This window comes from Mustela nivalis, assembly GCF_964662115.1.
Source record: "Mustela nivalis genome assembly, chromosome: 12".
NCBI lineage: Eukaryota > Metazoa > Chordata > Mammalia > Carnivora > Mustelidae > Mustela > Mustela nivalis.
This window is the reverse complement of record NC_139031.1, coordinates 65,979,561-65,996,084: the sequence shown is the minus strand read 5'-3', so window position 1 is coordinate 65,996,084 and position 16,524 is coordinate 65,979,561. Positions and strand designations below refer to the sequence as shown.

General features: G+C 38.7%; 1 protein-coding gene across 4 annotated transcripts in view; it reads left to right on the top strand.

Moving 5' to 3' along the window:
• DYNC1I1 (dynein cytoplasmic 1 intermediate chain 1) overlaps positions 1-16,524 on the top strand; it is a 297,026-nt gene that overhangs the window by 36,427 nt on the left and 244,075 nt on the right. For 2 of the 4 annotated variants that reach the window (XM_082693604.1, XM_082693602.1), the window contains exons 3-4: positions 2,292-2,406; positions 5,099-5,240. In XM_082693604.1, coding sequence (XP_082549730.1) covers positions 2,292-2,406; positions 5,099-5,240 — 257 coding nt within the window. The remainder of the gene's footprint in view (positions 1-2,291; positions 2,407-5,098; positions 5,241-16,524) is intronic. The other 2 variants (XM_082693605.1, XM_082693603.1) reach the window with 1 other exon arrangement.

Genomic DNA, 16,524 nt, shown 5'->3' with positions numbered 1-16,524 from the left:
GTTATGCATGTTGATGTGTGAGTTACCCTCTTGCACGTTTCTTGACTGCTTAATGATTAAAGTTAGAAAACATTAAAAAAAATTCTGTGCTACTCTGCATAGGATATACATGACAGAAGTTAGAGATGATATGTTCTACGTTCATTGGGAAGGAAAGGACAAGGCAAATCTTGTTCTGTTCACTCTGTTTACGCTCCATGAGAGCCTCTCAGTTTCATTAGCCCCAGCACTCTGTTGTCCTTCAGTAGGTTTTTGTTGAAAGAGTGAAGCAAGGTTAATGAATTTTTTTGTTGTTGCTAGGATATCCACATGGCTTTGTTAGGAGCACTGGGTCCCTGGAAGTTCAGGGTACTCCCTCTAGCAGCAGTGCTGACCCGGAGCTTGCTGACTGGTATGCAGTTGGCAGAAATTGGCCTGAAGGATATATAATTCGGAAATTCTATAGGTATAGAATAACAACGACCAAAGACAGGTATTAGTTCATTTATTCAGTACATTTTTAAATGGAGCATCTAATGTGTCAGGCCGGGATCTAGAAGTGAGGATACATGGTGAGAGGAATAAAACATGGACCTGCCCTCCATAAAGCGGGCAGTCCCGTTAGGGCTGAACTCCTCACTGTGAAGCCATCTTGTTTCCTATTGGCTTCCTAAGACGGATTTTGCTTATCTTAGTTTTTGCGTTTGTGTTTCAGTTGCCATGGTGACTCCCTTCCCTTGGATTTCTTCCGCCCATCTCTCACCTCTGTGATCTGTGAATTTTGGTTGGGATCCTTACCCCACAAGGTCCTCTTCCTCATTGTAGCTCTCTCTTGGCCTCTGTTGTGCACATACACTTTGGAACTTGCTTCAGTATTTTCTGTGTTAACACCAGAAGATAATGTAAACTTTGCTGTCTTCACAGATGGAGATGAAACCACCATTTCAGAATTTTGGGTTCCGTGAGAGCTCTCCTTGCGAGCTCTCATTCACACTCATCAGCCCCCATAATGGCAGTTTTCCCTCTAATGACAGAGAGACTTCAAAAATAGGAGAACCTTCTAAACCTGAGGCACATAATAACACAAGTGTCAAGCCCAGAAGTACGTGCAAAGATGCCTTATGTTTATGATCAGTGTGTAGGTTATCATCCGGGAGTAAAGCGAAACTTGCATAAACTTTTTCTACTTTAGATGCCACAATGTAAATTGTGCTTCGGGGCCTTGAAATGTACTCTGCACCCTTGAAGCAGATAATATGCTTGTTAGGGTACCTAACTCAGGGAGGAAGTTGTGTCTGGTAACTGGATAATAGGTTTTTGACAAGCTTTAAGACTGCTTCGCTTTTGTAAACTCACACAGATTTGTCCCTAGGTAGTTGCACATCAAATACGATGTTACCATGTTTCAGATGTGTGACAAATGCCTTGTTGTAGTAAGTAACTGTGTTAGGAAAAAGAAAAGAGACCTGAACATTTAATGACCCCAGAAACCCACCACTATTGATGTCACTGTTCTATAAAAACCACAAAGGGGGGATAGTCTCTGTCTAAGAGAGGCTTACACAGGAGGTGTTTTTGTTTTGGTTTTTTGTTTTTTTGTTTTTGTTTTTGACAGGATTTGGGAAAGAAACTTCTAAATGATTTTTCGTTCTATATTTTTCTAAATGATAATTTTTTCCTTTGAGTTAATAGGTTTAATGGAAGCCTATGAAACTCAGAATTAAGTAATGCATATCAATATTGCTCATATGCCTTAATAAATACTGTAGTCTGGTTTATTTTAAAGCATGGCAAACTTAGATCGCTGATACAAAAAGTATATTTTACAGTTACAGATTTCATAACCACTTTTATTTTTTAGCCAGAGCCCATTAATCCTTTGTTTGCATAATTCCAACATGGGGTGTGAATATTACAAACATACGTTCATCAAGAACTGATAGTATGTCTTCCCAGAAGGGACAGCGAGGTCGAAAAAAAAGAAAAAGAATTTTCTTAAAAATCCATATTCCAGTCAGAAATATTTAACCCTGATGGTTTCTTTCGAAACTGGGTGAGAGAAGCTTTCATACCATGTGACAGAGGCAGGGGAAAAAAAACAAAAAACCTCCAACCAAAAGAGAAATTACCAGGTTGGCAATTATTAAATGGAGCAGTTACAGTGTTTTTTCATCCTTTATACACAAGATTATGTCTATTTAGGGCTTTTGCTTGGTCTTCACGCCATGCATTTACCATTTTCAGTTTGAGCCAGGAAAAGCATACATTTAGTTCTGTTGTTAACTTTTCTTTCTGGCATCTACTCTATTCAGGCTGATATGCAGCAAAAGAAAGAACCTGTTCAGGACGACTCTGACCTGGATCGCAAACGCAGAGAGACAGAGGCTCTTTTGCAAAGCATTGGGATATCACCAGAGCCCCCTCTAGGTACTTAAGCAGTGCTACTGTTTTCTTAAATTTGCCTTGCATGGGCTATACCATGTCCAGCGTTTACTATTCTTTTATGTCTCTTTTATTTTTAAAGGAAATTCTGTAGCTTACAGTTCAGGTGTATTTATTTTTTGAATTGAGGGGGCTGGAAGGAGATGGGGGGTACAGACTGTAGAGTTGGTAGCAATTTGCTGCTTGTTGACTGATTATGTGGTCAACCTTCTCTACTGCGGACGAGTAGATTATTTTATACTTGTTAGATAAGTTGCCACATGGTAAATACAAGAAATCATAGAGTTTTTTTACTTAAATTTTTCTTCATTTTCCTCACTGAATCCCAGCGTCTCTCTGCCAACCTAAATACTGTGAATCTGGTTATGAATTTCATAACCACCACAGGCATAGAGGGATGCCATGATGAAAATAGAAAGCTCAGTGGGAAATGTGAAGGAAAACTGAAAATAGGGACAGATTAGCAGCTACTTAACAAGTTTAAATTTGTTCAACTCTATTGTAGATCGTGGTTTCACTGCTAATTGGCATTCCCCCTGCACCTCCCCTCCTCCGCCAACTCATTCGTTTGTAGTTAATTGTCCATGATCTCGTTTTTTGTCAGTAGGGTTTGGATATTGAACTATTTGTTTCATTTGTGTTAAAGGTAAACCTCTACATGATGTGTTTATTCTGTCACTTAACTATGTATCTTTCATGTGATAATTTATTTTGTTTTCTTTATCCATTTGCTTTCCATACATTTCAGGGTAATCTTAGGGTGTCTGTAAAACTACACGATGCCCAATATAGTTAAAAAAAAAAAAAAAAAAGAAGGAAAGAAACTTTAAAAATAATGTATATTTAAAAAGGTCTCCATTTCAAAATGTTTCATTTTCTTTGAATCCCATCATTGGCTTTTATATTAAAATAAGTTTTCATTTATTTCCATAGTTACTTAAACAAAGAATAAAAGTTATCCCATGTATGACAAAATGATAAGTATTTTATAAATGTAAATTTATTAAGCCTATGAATTATTTAGTATTGGTGCATATAATCTAATATACACACACAAACCTAAACCACCATAAAAAAGCATTTTATACAGAACCTCAGTTTGTATTAGGTAAAATCCTGTGTCTCACAATAGTAGAAGAAGCCCCTATAGGATGTTGATTAATCTGTTTGGCTTCTTGATGGTCTAGAAGATGTAACCTGTGGGATGTTTGACTGATGGGCCTTCTTTGAAGAGCTGATAGACTTTTTAGTACTTATTTGACCTGTGGCATAATTTAGACGCTTTACAATAATCCTTTATAGTTTTGCCTCAAAAAGGCCTTTGAGATTCTGTTGCAGTGTGAGCACTGGTCAGACACCATAGTGATATGTCCTGCTTTCCTCTCTCCTATGTAATGCCACCAATTAAACTCTCAGGACAAAACATTACATATTTCTAAACCATGACCACCATGACCGAATTCTGAGCTACCCCTGCATTCGTGCCAGGGCACCTGGCAGGAGTAGAGCCCATTTTCAGTTTTCATCCATCTCTCCAACTTACCCTCTGACTTCCTGCAGCGGGTAATCAGCAAATTAATTGTGGGACCACATGAAATTCCTAGTTTCTTGACAGATCCGCCATTGTGTTACAGGATTTGAACAAAATAGTTAAGCCCTTTAGTCTATTAAATAAATAAAAGGAAATTGCACATGATTGAAACCAAATGGGAGTCCACACTTCTGTACTGAAGTTCCTCTCTGCCCATATGGCTTCTTTGGCATGTGGGTATTGAGAGCCCATTGAATTCATCTGGCCTGGAGCCATCTTGGCTATTTGGTGCAGCTTCTATCAGAAGGACCTTTGGCTTGTACCTGAAGAATGGAGAAAAGGAAAATACATTTGCATTTCCTGTAGCTTTTTTTCTTTTCTATCCTGGCTCTCACACGGTCAGCTTGCACTGACCTCCCTCTTTGAGCTTCTCTCCAGTCTTCAGAAAGACAGTTGACTTCTGTGCCTGCGGCTGTGCCTTCCAGGGCTGCCAGAGGCAAAGGAAAACAAGTTCCCCAGCCCAGTAAACAATACAATGGGATGAAACTATTAATTAAATGTAAAAATAAAGCAGCCTGGCATTTCCCTTTGTTTTGAAAGAGATTTTTAAATTGCCAGGTTCCCCGTTTAGCCTTTCTGTATCTGTCACTTAGTCTCTCAGAGCCAGTGCAGTTTGCGTTCCGTAGAGAATGGACTGCCCTCCAATGTAGACATGCAACAGTCTTGATTGACTCTCCCTGGCCATTTAAAATTAGTCAGAATTACTTATTTCATAATCTTTCAAAGTTTTATAGACACCCATTTTACTTTTTAACAGGTCACATCTATGCTAACAAAATTAAGTGGAGAATTGGAATTATCCGGATAGTTCACTCTAGAAAGATATTTGACTTGAAATATCTGGATAGCTGTTTTGATTCTCCATTTCATTTTGTTAAGGTGGACATGGCCTTAGAATCCCAAAGTTAATTTTATCTAAATTCATTTCAAATTTGAATTTCCAAAATATGAAAAATTCACTTGACTTTCTTCCTTTTCTTTCCTTTTTTTTTTTCCCCCTTTATCCCATCTTAATCTCTCCTGGCCATACAACCATTTTAATTTGGGCCCATTTGTTTTTATCTGTCTGACACTGCTCTTCCTCAGTGCAGTCGCTGCATTTTTTAACATGGGATACCTGTTATTTTCATTATTTAGTCCCAACCCCTATGTCTCCCTCCTCGAAATCAGTGAGCACTCCTAGTGAAGCTGGAAGCCAAGACTCAGGAGACCTGGGACCACTAACAAGGTAAGAACTGTCCCTTTACAAAGGCCACAGTGGATGTCAATAATATTAGAAAAGAGAGAACTAAGAAAACCAGTGCCACTCTGTGGTATGCTGTTAAATGTCCATGAATACCCTGCCGCTTTATGTTTAAGTTGATGGTGGCTTGCATTTTTAGTGGTATAGAAATGATTTTGAATGGTAGAAATGATAAACTTAGATGTTTCTATGAATGGGCTAATTCAACACCATGTGTCTTGTTTGACAAACACAAACACATCTATTAGCTTCAGCTTAAAAAAAGAAAGAGAAGGACCAAAGGCAAATGGAATATATATCCAGCTTCTCATTATTCTACTTTGGTTTTGGTTTCCATGGGAATTTTTGTGAAGTGAACACTGAGATGCTCTAACCCTAAATTTAATTTTTTAAGCATGTGGTTTATTGGCTTAATAGAGTTGACTAATTAGAGAACTTGGTCCCCAGAGTGTTTTTATTATCGTTACTAAATTTTATGATCATCAGCACTGACTGTTCTGTTTTGTGAGTCAACTGCCAAATTTTTATTACACTGTGTATACTCAAAGCATTATGAAACTTCTGAAAGTGGACCTATAGATGTTTTCTAATTTGACCACTGAAGGCGTATCCAAAGTTAAAGATGTGAAGAGGGAAAAGAGAAGTCTCATTAATATGCGTAGAGTCATGCTAACTTCCTTAATCCAGTGGCCTTCGATAAGATGGCCACATCCTGGGGCACATAGAATGGTGATATAAACAGGCAGGGTGGGGGTTCTGTGGCAACTGGTCACGAAATGCCCTTTTATAAAGGCCAGATGGTGTCCTCACAGCTCAGGCTGGTTGAGCTCATGTGGGAATATGGACCCAATTTTTCTACATCTTTCAGTTTTTCTTGAGAAGCTAAAAATTCAAGTTTTTATCCAATAGTCTCCTAAATGTTAAATGTTAATGGCTTTGTTAAAGTAGCTGTGGGCCAGATTTCACCTGTGGGCTGGCAATTTGTGAACTCTGTCTTTGACTTTTAATTTTTAAAAAATTATGAAATACTTTACTAAAATTTCAAATGAAAGAAGAAAGAATCATCTGCTATACTACTGTTCTAACAAATCAGCCTTTGCCTTGTCTATATACCTTTCAATCCTTGTGCACCTGTGTACATTTCTTGCTACCATGTGTGTTCCTGGATGCAAGGTATAAAATTTTGAATTTTTCTTTTTCCATTTAACACATTATCATAAGCATTACCTGTTGAAAGTGCATTGTGTCCCTATAGGCCTAGGAAATTTTGGTAGAGATAAAGGAGGGAATTCAGAATAGTCTAGTAATAGCCTGAGTTATAGGGTTTTAGTGTGTGTTTGTGTGTATGTGTGTGTGTATTTCTTTTTTTCTTTCTGAAACCAACATGTAGATAAGACTGGCATTGTCTCACCGTATCTGTCTATTGGCATGTTTCAGAATCGAGTGTTTTATTTTAATAGGGCATTTGGAAACCAGTGGACACTGCTTTCAGTGTGGGGAGAATGGAAATAGAGGTTTTCATGGGCACCAGGCTGGTTTATTTTAGCAGATCGCCTTTCCGATTTGAGGGCAGCACATGTCTTCTCTCATCTTTTGGTTTGAACACTTCAAAAGGTCTTTGAGGGGAGGAAAAAAAGTAACAATAACACAGTTATATAAGATCTAACATTTGTACAAGAGTTGGCACTATATAATTACATTCCTTAGGGGGTCCACTGGCCTATCATTAAGTTAATATATTTGCCTACTTCTATACAATGCTGGTGTGGTGTCATTAACACTTCACTTCAAGGAGTGCAGTTGGCAGCATTAAAGTCCATTACTGACTTCACACTTGGTGAGCTCTTTTGAAAACTTTCTAGAGAAAGTTGACCTATGCTGTTAGTGCTCTGGGGACAACAGCAAATATTTCTTCTCCAAAACAGCACTCTTCTTTGCCCACTTATATGCCTTTTTTTTTTTTTTTTTTTTTTTTGTAACTTAGTGAATCACTTTGGAAGAGGTGAATCACAAATCCCAATGAACTTGAATTCTTGATAGGAACATTCTGGCAAGGATGGTTAATAAGAAGTGAATGAACAAATCCCTTGCTGAGCATGGGTTTCATAGGAATGCAAGAAAAACGGCATTGCGGAAATGATGATTCTCAGAAAAACTGAACACAAATTTTGCCTCAGGAGAAGATATTAGGACTAGCTAAGTAAACCCTGCCCTTATTTTGGACTAAGGAAAATTCCATGTAAATTCATGTTTTTGTTTCCATAAATAGATAGGAGAGTTAAATTTCAGAAGAACATTATACTTCAGTTTTTAAAATTCCACTTGGAACATATTTTTCTGTAGAAGAAACATCTTTGAAAACAATTACTATTAACCTTAACACTTCATAAAACATAGGACTGGGAAAAGAGCTTGCTAAATCCTAAGAGTACAATTCTGTAGTCACAAATTTGCTGAAGTGTGTGGAATTTGGGCTCTTTGAAAAGTGGAAAATCTTTCAGAAGATAACTCAGAAATCAGGTGAACACATCTGGTCCTACGAAAAGGTGCACATATATTCTGTCATCCATGTGCCAGAATGTCAAACCAAAACTGAAATTTTCTCTACAGAGCCAAAACTGACAAACAGTTCTTATGCAACCCCCTAATTTGCAAACTGGCACACTCTATGTGCCCTGTTATACTAAAAACAGGGTTAAAACAAGGTTTTAACAAAATCAAGTATAAAGAAAATTTCTTTTATTGATTTTTAAGATCAGTTGAGTTAATGTTTTAAAATAATCTAATAGAAGGTAGAAATATATAATCATTTTTCAATTATACTAGCGTAATTTAATTTTAAAGGGTCAGTTTGTTTTGCAGTTTCTGCTTCTGTTGCCATCACCTGCTTCTCATTTATAATTTACATTTGTGGAATTTTTCTTTCTCTTAATTTTGGTAGAAGCAATTAATCATTGCTCAGTTAATGATACTGGGCAAAGAACAAGCTCTTAGACATAAACAAAATCAATTTTATTAATAAAACATTTGAAAGCCTAGTTTTACTTACAGATTTAAAAATCCTGAATATACTATGTACAACTGAAATCCAACACAATATTAAGAAGGTATTACACGGGGCTGCATGGGTGGCTCAGTGGGTTAAGTCTCTACCTTCAGCTCAGGTCATGATCTCAGGGTCCTGGGATCGAGTCCCGCATAGGGCTCTCTGCTAGGCAGGGAGCCTGCTCCCTTCTCCCTATCTCTCTCTCTCTCTCTTTCTGCTAAAAAAAAAAAAAAAAAAAGAAGGTATTATGCTATGATTAACTAGTATTGATTAAAAACTTCAAGGATATTTTGTTTTGTTTTTTAAAGATTGATTTTATTTATTTATTTGAAGATTTGATTTACTTATTTGACAGACAATGCAAGTAGGCAGAGAGGCAGGCAGAGAGAGAGGAGGAAGCAGGCTCCCTGCTGAGATCATGACCTGAGTCGAAGGCAGCGGCTTAACCCACTAAGCCACCCAGGTGCCCCCAAAAATTCAAGGATATTTTTGTATAAGAAAACATGTTGTTGTAATTCAGCGTATAGAAAAGGTCCAAGAAGGAAAAAGTGATCATGGCCGGATATAGTTTAATGATACTTGTGAAATTAAAACATCTATTGTCATATTTTAAAACTTTTAAAAATATTAAGAATAAAAATATTTTTTCTCAAAATGATTATAATATTAATCAGAGACCAATAGCCTATATCTTTTATACACAAGAGTGAAGCATTTATTACTATATAGCCCTTAAAGTTGACTTATGTTTAGTTGAATACATGTCTTTCTTTCGCAGGAAATGGCAGGTTCCTTGAAGTCAGGAAGTGATATTTGAGGTTGTATCCATATAGTGAGTTTTTGATAAATGTGGGTTGAATGAATCAACTATTATCCTAATTTTTACAGATGAGGACACTGAGGCACAGAGGAAACAAGTAATTTTTGAAATTCACACAGTGCTAGGTTTTAACCCAGACAGACTGATAGAAATTTTCACAATCTATACCACTACCCCACATGATGTCTGACAACAATGGATATAAGTGATGTATACATGACTGACCCTGAAAGATATTATTAGGATTAAATAAATTAATATCTGTAGAGCACTTAGGAAAGAGTCTGTTGTATGTGAGTTTTAGCTATTATTGTTGGTTTCTTATTTCTTGCAATTTATTAGTCACACTTTTCCAATGGAAAGAGATCTTTCTAGATTCTCTCATAAAACATGTGTTCATTTTCAAATTTGATGATGCTGTATGTTCATCCAAGTAAGCATGTGAAAACAGTGAACATGACAAGGCCAAAGACAGATTGTGGTCTGTGTCCCTGGAGACCCCTTTCTGGGTTGCCCAACTCTTAATGCCTAACCTTTATATATTCCACCAGAAATGATTATCTAGGTAATAATAATCGTTCGCCCACATTTCTTCTTCTCCTTCCCATGAATTGCTCATGGAGGTCTTTGCACTAGGGCCCTTCTTATGTTTAGTCAAGATTCCTTAGTGTTCTCAATAATACAGCTAAACTGAAGGCCATTCTAGCCTGTACAAATCTAGGAAAGTATGTCGACCTTGTCAAGGTCACCAGGCCACCAGTGTGGAGGCAACACCCTGTCGCAAACCTGACTCAAGGAAGAAAACTTTCCAAGTGATTTAAAAAATAAAGCATGTGTTAATTTGATAACATATTATATAATCTACGCTTACAATAGGAGCACATATCTTGCAATATCTTTAACAAAATAGTCAGAAGGGGAAGTTGCTGATGTCTGTCTGTGGTGAGAAGTAGCATGGCGGATGAGGATAGTAACAGAATTAATTTCTATCTTCTTTTTTGGCCATCTGGTCTTGACACTTCATTAAGATCTACAATTGGGATATTCAAGTCCCCTCCCCCCACATTTTATTTTTAATAATCTCTTATTATTATGGAAACAACATCAGTGCCTTTTATACAATTAGAACATATGGACAGGCCAAAACTAGAGAAAAAGTTTTTTTAAGATTTTATTTATTTATTTGACAGACAGAGATTACAAGTAGGCAGAGGCAGGCAGAGAGAGAGGAGGAAGCAGGGTCCCTGCTGAACAGAGAGCCCAATGTGGGGCTCGATCCCAGGACTCTTAGATCATGACCTGAGCCAAAGGCAGAGGCTTTAACCCACTGAGCCACCCAGGCGCTCCAGCAGTTAGCACTCTTAACACCTTAGTGTGTATTCCTTCGCACAGTGTATATGTCAGTGTGTATATGGTAAATCATGTCCTTGTATAAACTGTTGAATTTGCTTTTCTAATCAAATGCCCCTCTTTTCCCATTTCCATATGTTCTCATCTTATGTAATGTCTGTATTATTTTCAGCTTTCCCCAAGTGCCCCCCACATAATCTTATTGTATTTAAAATAGATTCCCGTCCGTCCTCTCAGAGATCAGTATCTATTAACCAGAACTCTTACATGCATAGATTTGCTTTAGGGAGGTAAGGCCCCTCCCAAGGGATCCTCGGGGCAGAACAAATGTCTTCTGAAGCACTTCACAGGAGAACAAAGGTACCAAGGTCATTCACCCTTTCCGCCTCCTGTGCACTTGAGATTGGAACTCGGAACCACGGAGCAGATGCCTGCAGACCCTGTGCTGTTCAATTTAAACATTAGGCTTCTATATAGTAAATATTATGTTTCATGTTGATAGGATACTTTGGTAAAATTTAAATATTTGATAAACTCTGTCCCCGATCTACCTTCTAGTGAATGTAAATAAGGAAACGAGACTAATATGTTTGTAGTCAAGCTCTGTGGGCAGCACATGGTTATCACTTTCTTTTCTCCGTGATTTCAAGAGAGGAAGATGTGCTGAGAAGCAGCACCACCTTATTGTCCAACAGAAAATCCTCAGGACTTTCATTTGTATCCACATTTGGATTTCATAGGATTCTCTAGCACTCCATAAGCCTCAAAGGACTTTTGATCCTTTTTTGGTGAAAACATCACCATCTTCTAAGGGGCTCCGATGAATCAGAGGCTAAAGGGAAGAATCTAAGGTTTGGGTAAAGGTGAAAAAGTACAATAAAATAATGTAAAACCTTGGAGGACATTTAATAAGCCTATAAAATCTTTATATACACATTTTTTTAAAAAACCTGTCATTATGTAAAGAGAAGTTGATAGATTGCCACTAGTTTAATTGACTTCAGGAGGGCAGATATTACCGATTACAAAACTTGTGAAAAGTCAGTCTCCTTGGAAATTAGAATAAAAGACATACTATAGGATTTTCTGCTTCTGTAGCTCATTAGCTGGTTGAACATTTTTGATCTCTTACTCCTCTGTCTTCAGGAGAGCACTCGGTAAAAGCATCCACATATGATTACAGGATCCAGTAAACGAGGGGCTGCTGAGCTTTCTTGTCGAGAGACTGTTTGCTTGACAGCAGATCCTCTGGGAAAGATCTGGGGAAAACATGTCCTTCCTCCATGGTGGGAAATCTTAGATTCCACTTTGGCTCCATCTCAGATGGGGTCCATGCACAGCCCACTGTGGCTGGTGGCGGAGTTCCACATTAGGACTCGGATATTAGCCAACAGAATGAAGATTCCCACACAGTATACCAAGAAAAAAAAATGTTGAAGAACCCAATAGAAGTATGTATTGCACTATTCTAGTTTTATTTCTGACATCAGAAGATCTTATCATCATCACTGTCGTCCTAAGTAAGGAAATAATTGAAGTTGGGAAGTAAAACATTAGCTCATTTCAGTGCCATCCTTAATTAACTGACATCATGTAAATGACAGTGACAGATTGAGTGATATGACAGATTTTTAAATGTTCTTATTATTCAGCGGATTACCTTTGGAAACAGCACTTAGAAACATAGGTGTTTGGGGGTAACCCCAACTGGAGACTTTCTTTCTATTTGGCACTCTGCTCACACAGGTCCAGACCATTTTCTGTATCTGATTAGTGCCTACTGACTTCTTTGACAGAGAAGCCTCCTGTTAAAAGCATTCAGACACCCTGGGATTTGGGGAAGTTTGGTGCTCTGCCCTCGCGCTGTCTCTCCCACCTCAGAGGAAAGAATGGGAAGAGCTGCGTTTCAGGGCAGTTGCTTCAAGGATGAAATAAAGTTGCTGAGTTCATTTGGTAGCAAAGATCACTGGACTTCTTTTTAGTCTCCGCACAAATCTCCGCTTGGGAGAGATGAAGGATTTGAGGCCAGACATGCCCCGATTTATTCTTTCATTTTCTAGTAAAATGAAAGTAAAAACTATTTTTTTAGGAATCAGCTCTCCCTGCTTCAGCCTTCACGCCCGTCAGCAGAAGTGGCAAGTAAAGAACATTCCTTTGTTTCTTCTTTTATCTACTCACTCACTAAATAGATGAGGATTTATTGTGTGAAAGATATAGTAAATGTTAGACCTGCAAGGAATATAAAGATAAGGAATTCTTCTCACTTCTAAAGAACGTGCTTCCAGCAAATTGACAGATTTAATTTGAAGCCATCTAAGGAAATGTTGCTAACTAATTACAGCTCTCAAATATTTGTACTTGGAGAGATGGGCAATAATGTCATAAACCATTATTCCCAAATCATCTGTAATTAATTTGTAGTATATTCACTTGGGACAAGTGGTTCTGGTTCATTACTACCCTACATAGAGTCTTGACACATATTTGGTACTCGGTAAATATTTATTAATTTGCGTGTCTGTGCATGTGCAAGCACATGTGTGTGTGGTGCACAGCTTACAGAACACTGGGTGTGATGGGTGCAGGTTGAGTTAGAGGGATGAGGACAGAGGTAGAGCACCATAGCTCACGATTCATGGCCCAGTTGTTTGAAGGTGGACGTTGCTGAAGGGGAATTCCCAGCAGTGGTTACAGGACTGAGCTATAAGGCAGGGACTTTGTCACAGAACCAACGCAGAAATCCAGTCATTGGACTCAGGGCAAAAAGTCAGATTGGGTGCAACACACTGTTGGCTTGATGTTGAGGTCCTTGGGCTTTATGACAGTGCTCATTACTTCCTGTGGGTCATCCTCAGATTTGGTCTTCCATCCAGGTTTTGGACTGTAGATGAGCATAGAGAACTGCAAAATAAGAGGCCCAAGTACATCTATATTCCTGTCCCAGAGAGAGACAAATTATTTCTGAATGAGGTTATTGAGGACAAATATATCTTGAGAGCATGATATTTGAGCTGGACCTTAATGAATGCATATACTTTGGGCAAGTGGATCTGGGAGAAAGAGCATTCCAGATGATGGGAAAAGTGTCCACAGAGGGAAAGGCTGGGAGAGTGTGGGAGGCAGAATGCATGTGAAGGAGCCAGTGGGAAAAGAGCTAAGTCTGAGAGGAGGATGGCCTTTGTGATAATTGCCATCTCTGGCTCCCACACCGAGTGGCTGTGTACTGAATTCATGGGGTAACTCATTACAAACACAGGTACCTAACCACAGGTCTAGGTGAGGTCTGGGACACTACTTTTTTTTTTTTTTTTTAAGATTTTATTTATTTATTTGAGAGAGAGACAGTGAGAAAGAGCATGAGCGAGGAGAAGGTCACAGGGAGAAGCAGACTCCCCATGGAGCTGGGAGCCCGATGTGGGACTCGATCCCAGGACTCCGGGACCATGACCTGAGCCGAAGGCAGTCGTCCAACCAACTGAGCCACCCAGGCGTCCCATGGGACACTACTTTTATAAGGCTTTCAAGGTGTAAGGACTAGTGGGCAACGATTGGTCTGACGTAAAGGCCTGAAGGTCTAATCTAAGGTTGCAGGGTGGAAAAGGAAACAAAGGAGGGGATGAGAAGGGTAAGATGGCTCTGGCGTGCAGATGGGTATGTCCAAAAGGCATGTGAAAAAGTGGACTTGGAACCCAGTGGTGATAAGGACTTTGTGGTTATTTTGGGCAGAAAATGGAGAGACAGCTGTGGAGTAACCGGGATTAGAGTACAGAGATGAGGGAAGGGGTGACCCTGATTGGGAAGTGCGTAGCTTTATGGGGATGGAAGGAATAGGGTCATACCAAAGCTGGCCATGGACTTTAATGACGTAGAGGCTGTCACCATCATATCATCATCCTCATCACCATCGTCACCTTCATTTTTGTTATTATTATTGCTTGTGATGCTTTGTTTCTATAGGTTGAGTTTCTGGAAGTAAAACCAGTCCAGTCCAGGAACAATTCTATGTTAATGGTTCTTGCTGTCCACTGGTGTACTGCAAATTTCGAAAGAACTATACTGATTTTAAATGCCTCCAGCAGTGTATGTGAGTGGAGTGTTAGCGTGACAAATGACAGAATTCTTAACTCATGCCTTCCAAATATTTTTCAAACGTTACTTTCTTATCACCAAAGAAAAGGTCAAGGCAAAGACACTCTTCAGGCAAGAATTTCAAAGCTTTCTACTCAGAGGTTTAATAAAGATGGAAAGAATGGAAACTAGCAACTTACTAGTTGGTCAGAGCTGAAGAGGGAGAAGTTAAACACTCATCAGTGAGCAGGGTATAAGTAACACAGACTTCATGTGTTCCACTCCTAAGTTATATATACTCTGAACAAATGGCCAGGGATTATTGTTATTTTGGATTGTTTTTGAATATTTACTTCTGTCTAATAAATCACTTTATTAGAGCAAAAAAGCTGAACCAAGGGAGGGAGAATTTTGTAAGAAATTAGTGATGAATTGGTAGAAAGTTTAAAATATAAAGTTTGGTTAGTCTCTGACTAGGTCAATGCTAACTTCAAGAATTTTGATGTTTTGTCTATTTTTTTTTAAAGTAACAAAAACCATGTTGTCTCCCAAATTATAAACTAAATATTACATGTTAGGCCTTTCTAGATGAGATGCTGATTGGCTACATTGGCTGGTATATTTAGGGTCACATTAGTGAATGGGTATTTTCCATGGTGTGGGAAGCTTCTGTAGCTAGTATTTTGAAGCAAGGCTGGGAACCGTCCAGAACTGCCAGCCCAGCTATGGGGCCATACAACCATGACAACGCTCCTTAGTCCAGAATAGATGGAGAATTACTGGGTGCTGTTTCCCGTGCAAGATCAGAAATCGTACCTTAGATCGTCAGAGTTAACCTAAGAAATAACCTAAAACTGATGAGTACAGACAAATGCAGCACTTAAAAATAAGCAAATAACACCAGGATGATTTTCCATGTAGGGACAGCAGACAAAATCTAACTGATGTACTTAAACGAAGATGGTGTCAATCAGAAAGTGTTTAGTTGGGCATCCCAGTAACGGGATAGGGGTAGGGGAGACTGATAATATGGGGCTACGTCTGGTCCTGTGGAAGGAGGTGGACATGTTCGGCGGTAGGGCAAGGACAAGCTGTAGGAGTAAAACATTCAGATGCACTTTCTCCAATCCCAAAGACCCATCTGGTCTTCGGGCTTCCCAGGAACTGGCCTTCAAGGACAGAAGGCTTTATCGGTCGTGTATAAGTGTTCCCCCTGGCAGTTACTGTTTTCATGATAAGTTGGTAAGTCGACATCTAAAACATAGCAGACTCTTAATTAGACCCAGGAAACCAACTCAGCGGCTGAAGTCCAACAAACCAGGCCTGGATGGAAATGAGTTTATGTCCAGATCCTCACCCCAGCCTTCCAAAACCAGGTTACATGGAATCTCTGATCTTTTCAGAGGGAGGGGCTTTCCCTGCTCTGGCTTCCAGGGATGATCCAAGTACAGTCCGGGCCTGGCTGGCGGGCACAGAGTACACATTCATTGAAAGGAAATGATAGCTATCATTATTAATCGTTCTTATGGCATTTGTTTATTTTTTTTTTCAGCTAACATTTATTGAAACTTTAAACTGTGCCAGGCCCTGGGCAAGTAATGACAACTATTTCCTTTTTTTTGTATTGGTTATCCCCATATCATTACGTATAAATATTCATACGTCTCATTACTTCACTAAAATGTAATATTCTTAAGTGCCCACTTGGTGTACTGCTTTCCCAGAGCACACCTGTGTATGTTTTACTTTCTGCTGTGTTCTGCTAAATTATTTATACATATTTTTATCTCTTCATAAGAGTTGTAGTTTCCTTAGAATTCTTTTCATCCTCTATCACAGTATTTTACCTATTAGGTCTTTAATAGATATTTATTGAATAAGTAAATGAATGCCCTTATCAAAAATATTCTCTCCCTGCATGCACTGATTGGTCCATTCCACAAATGACTGAAAATGAGAACTGATTACTATGGTAAATAGGGTGA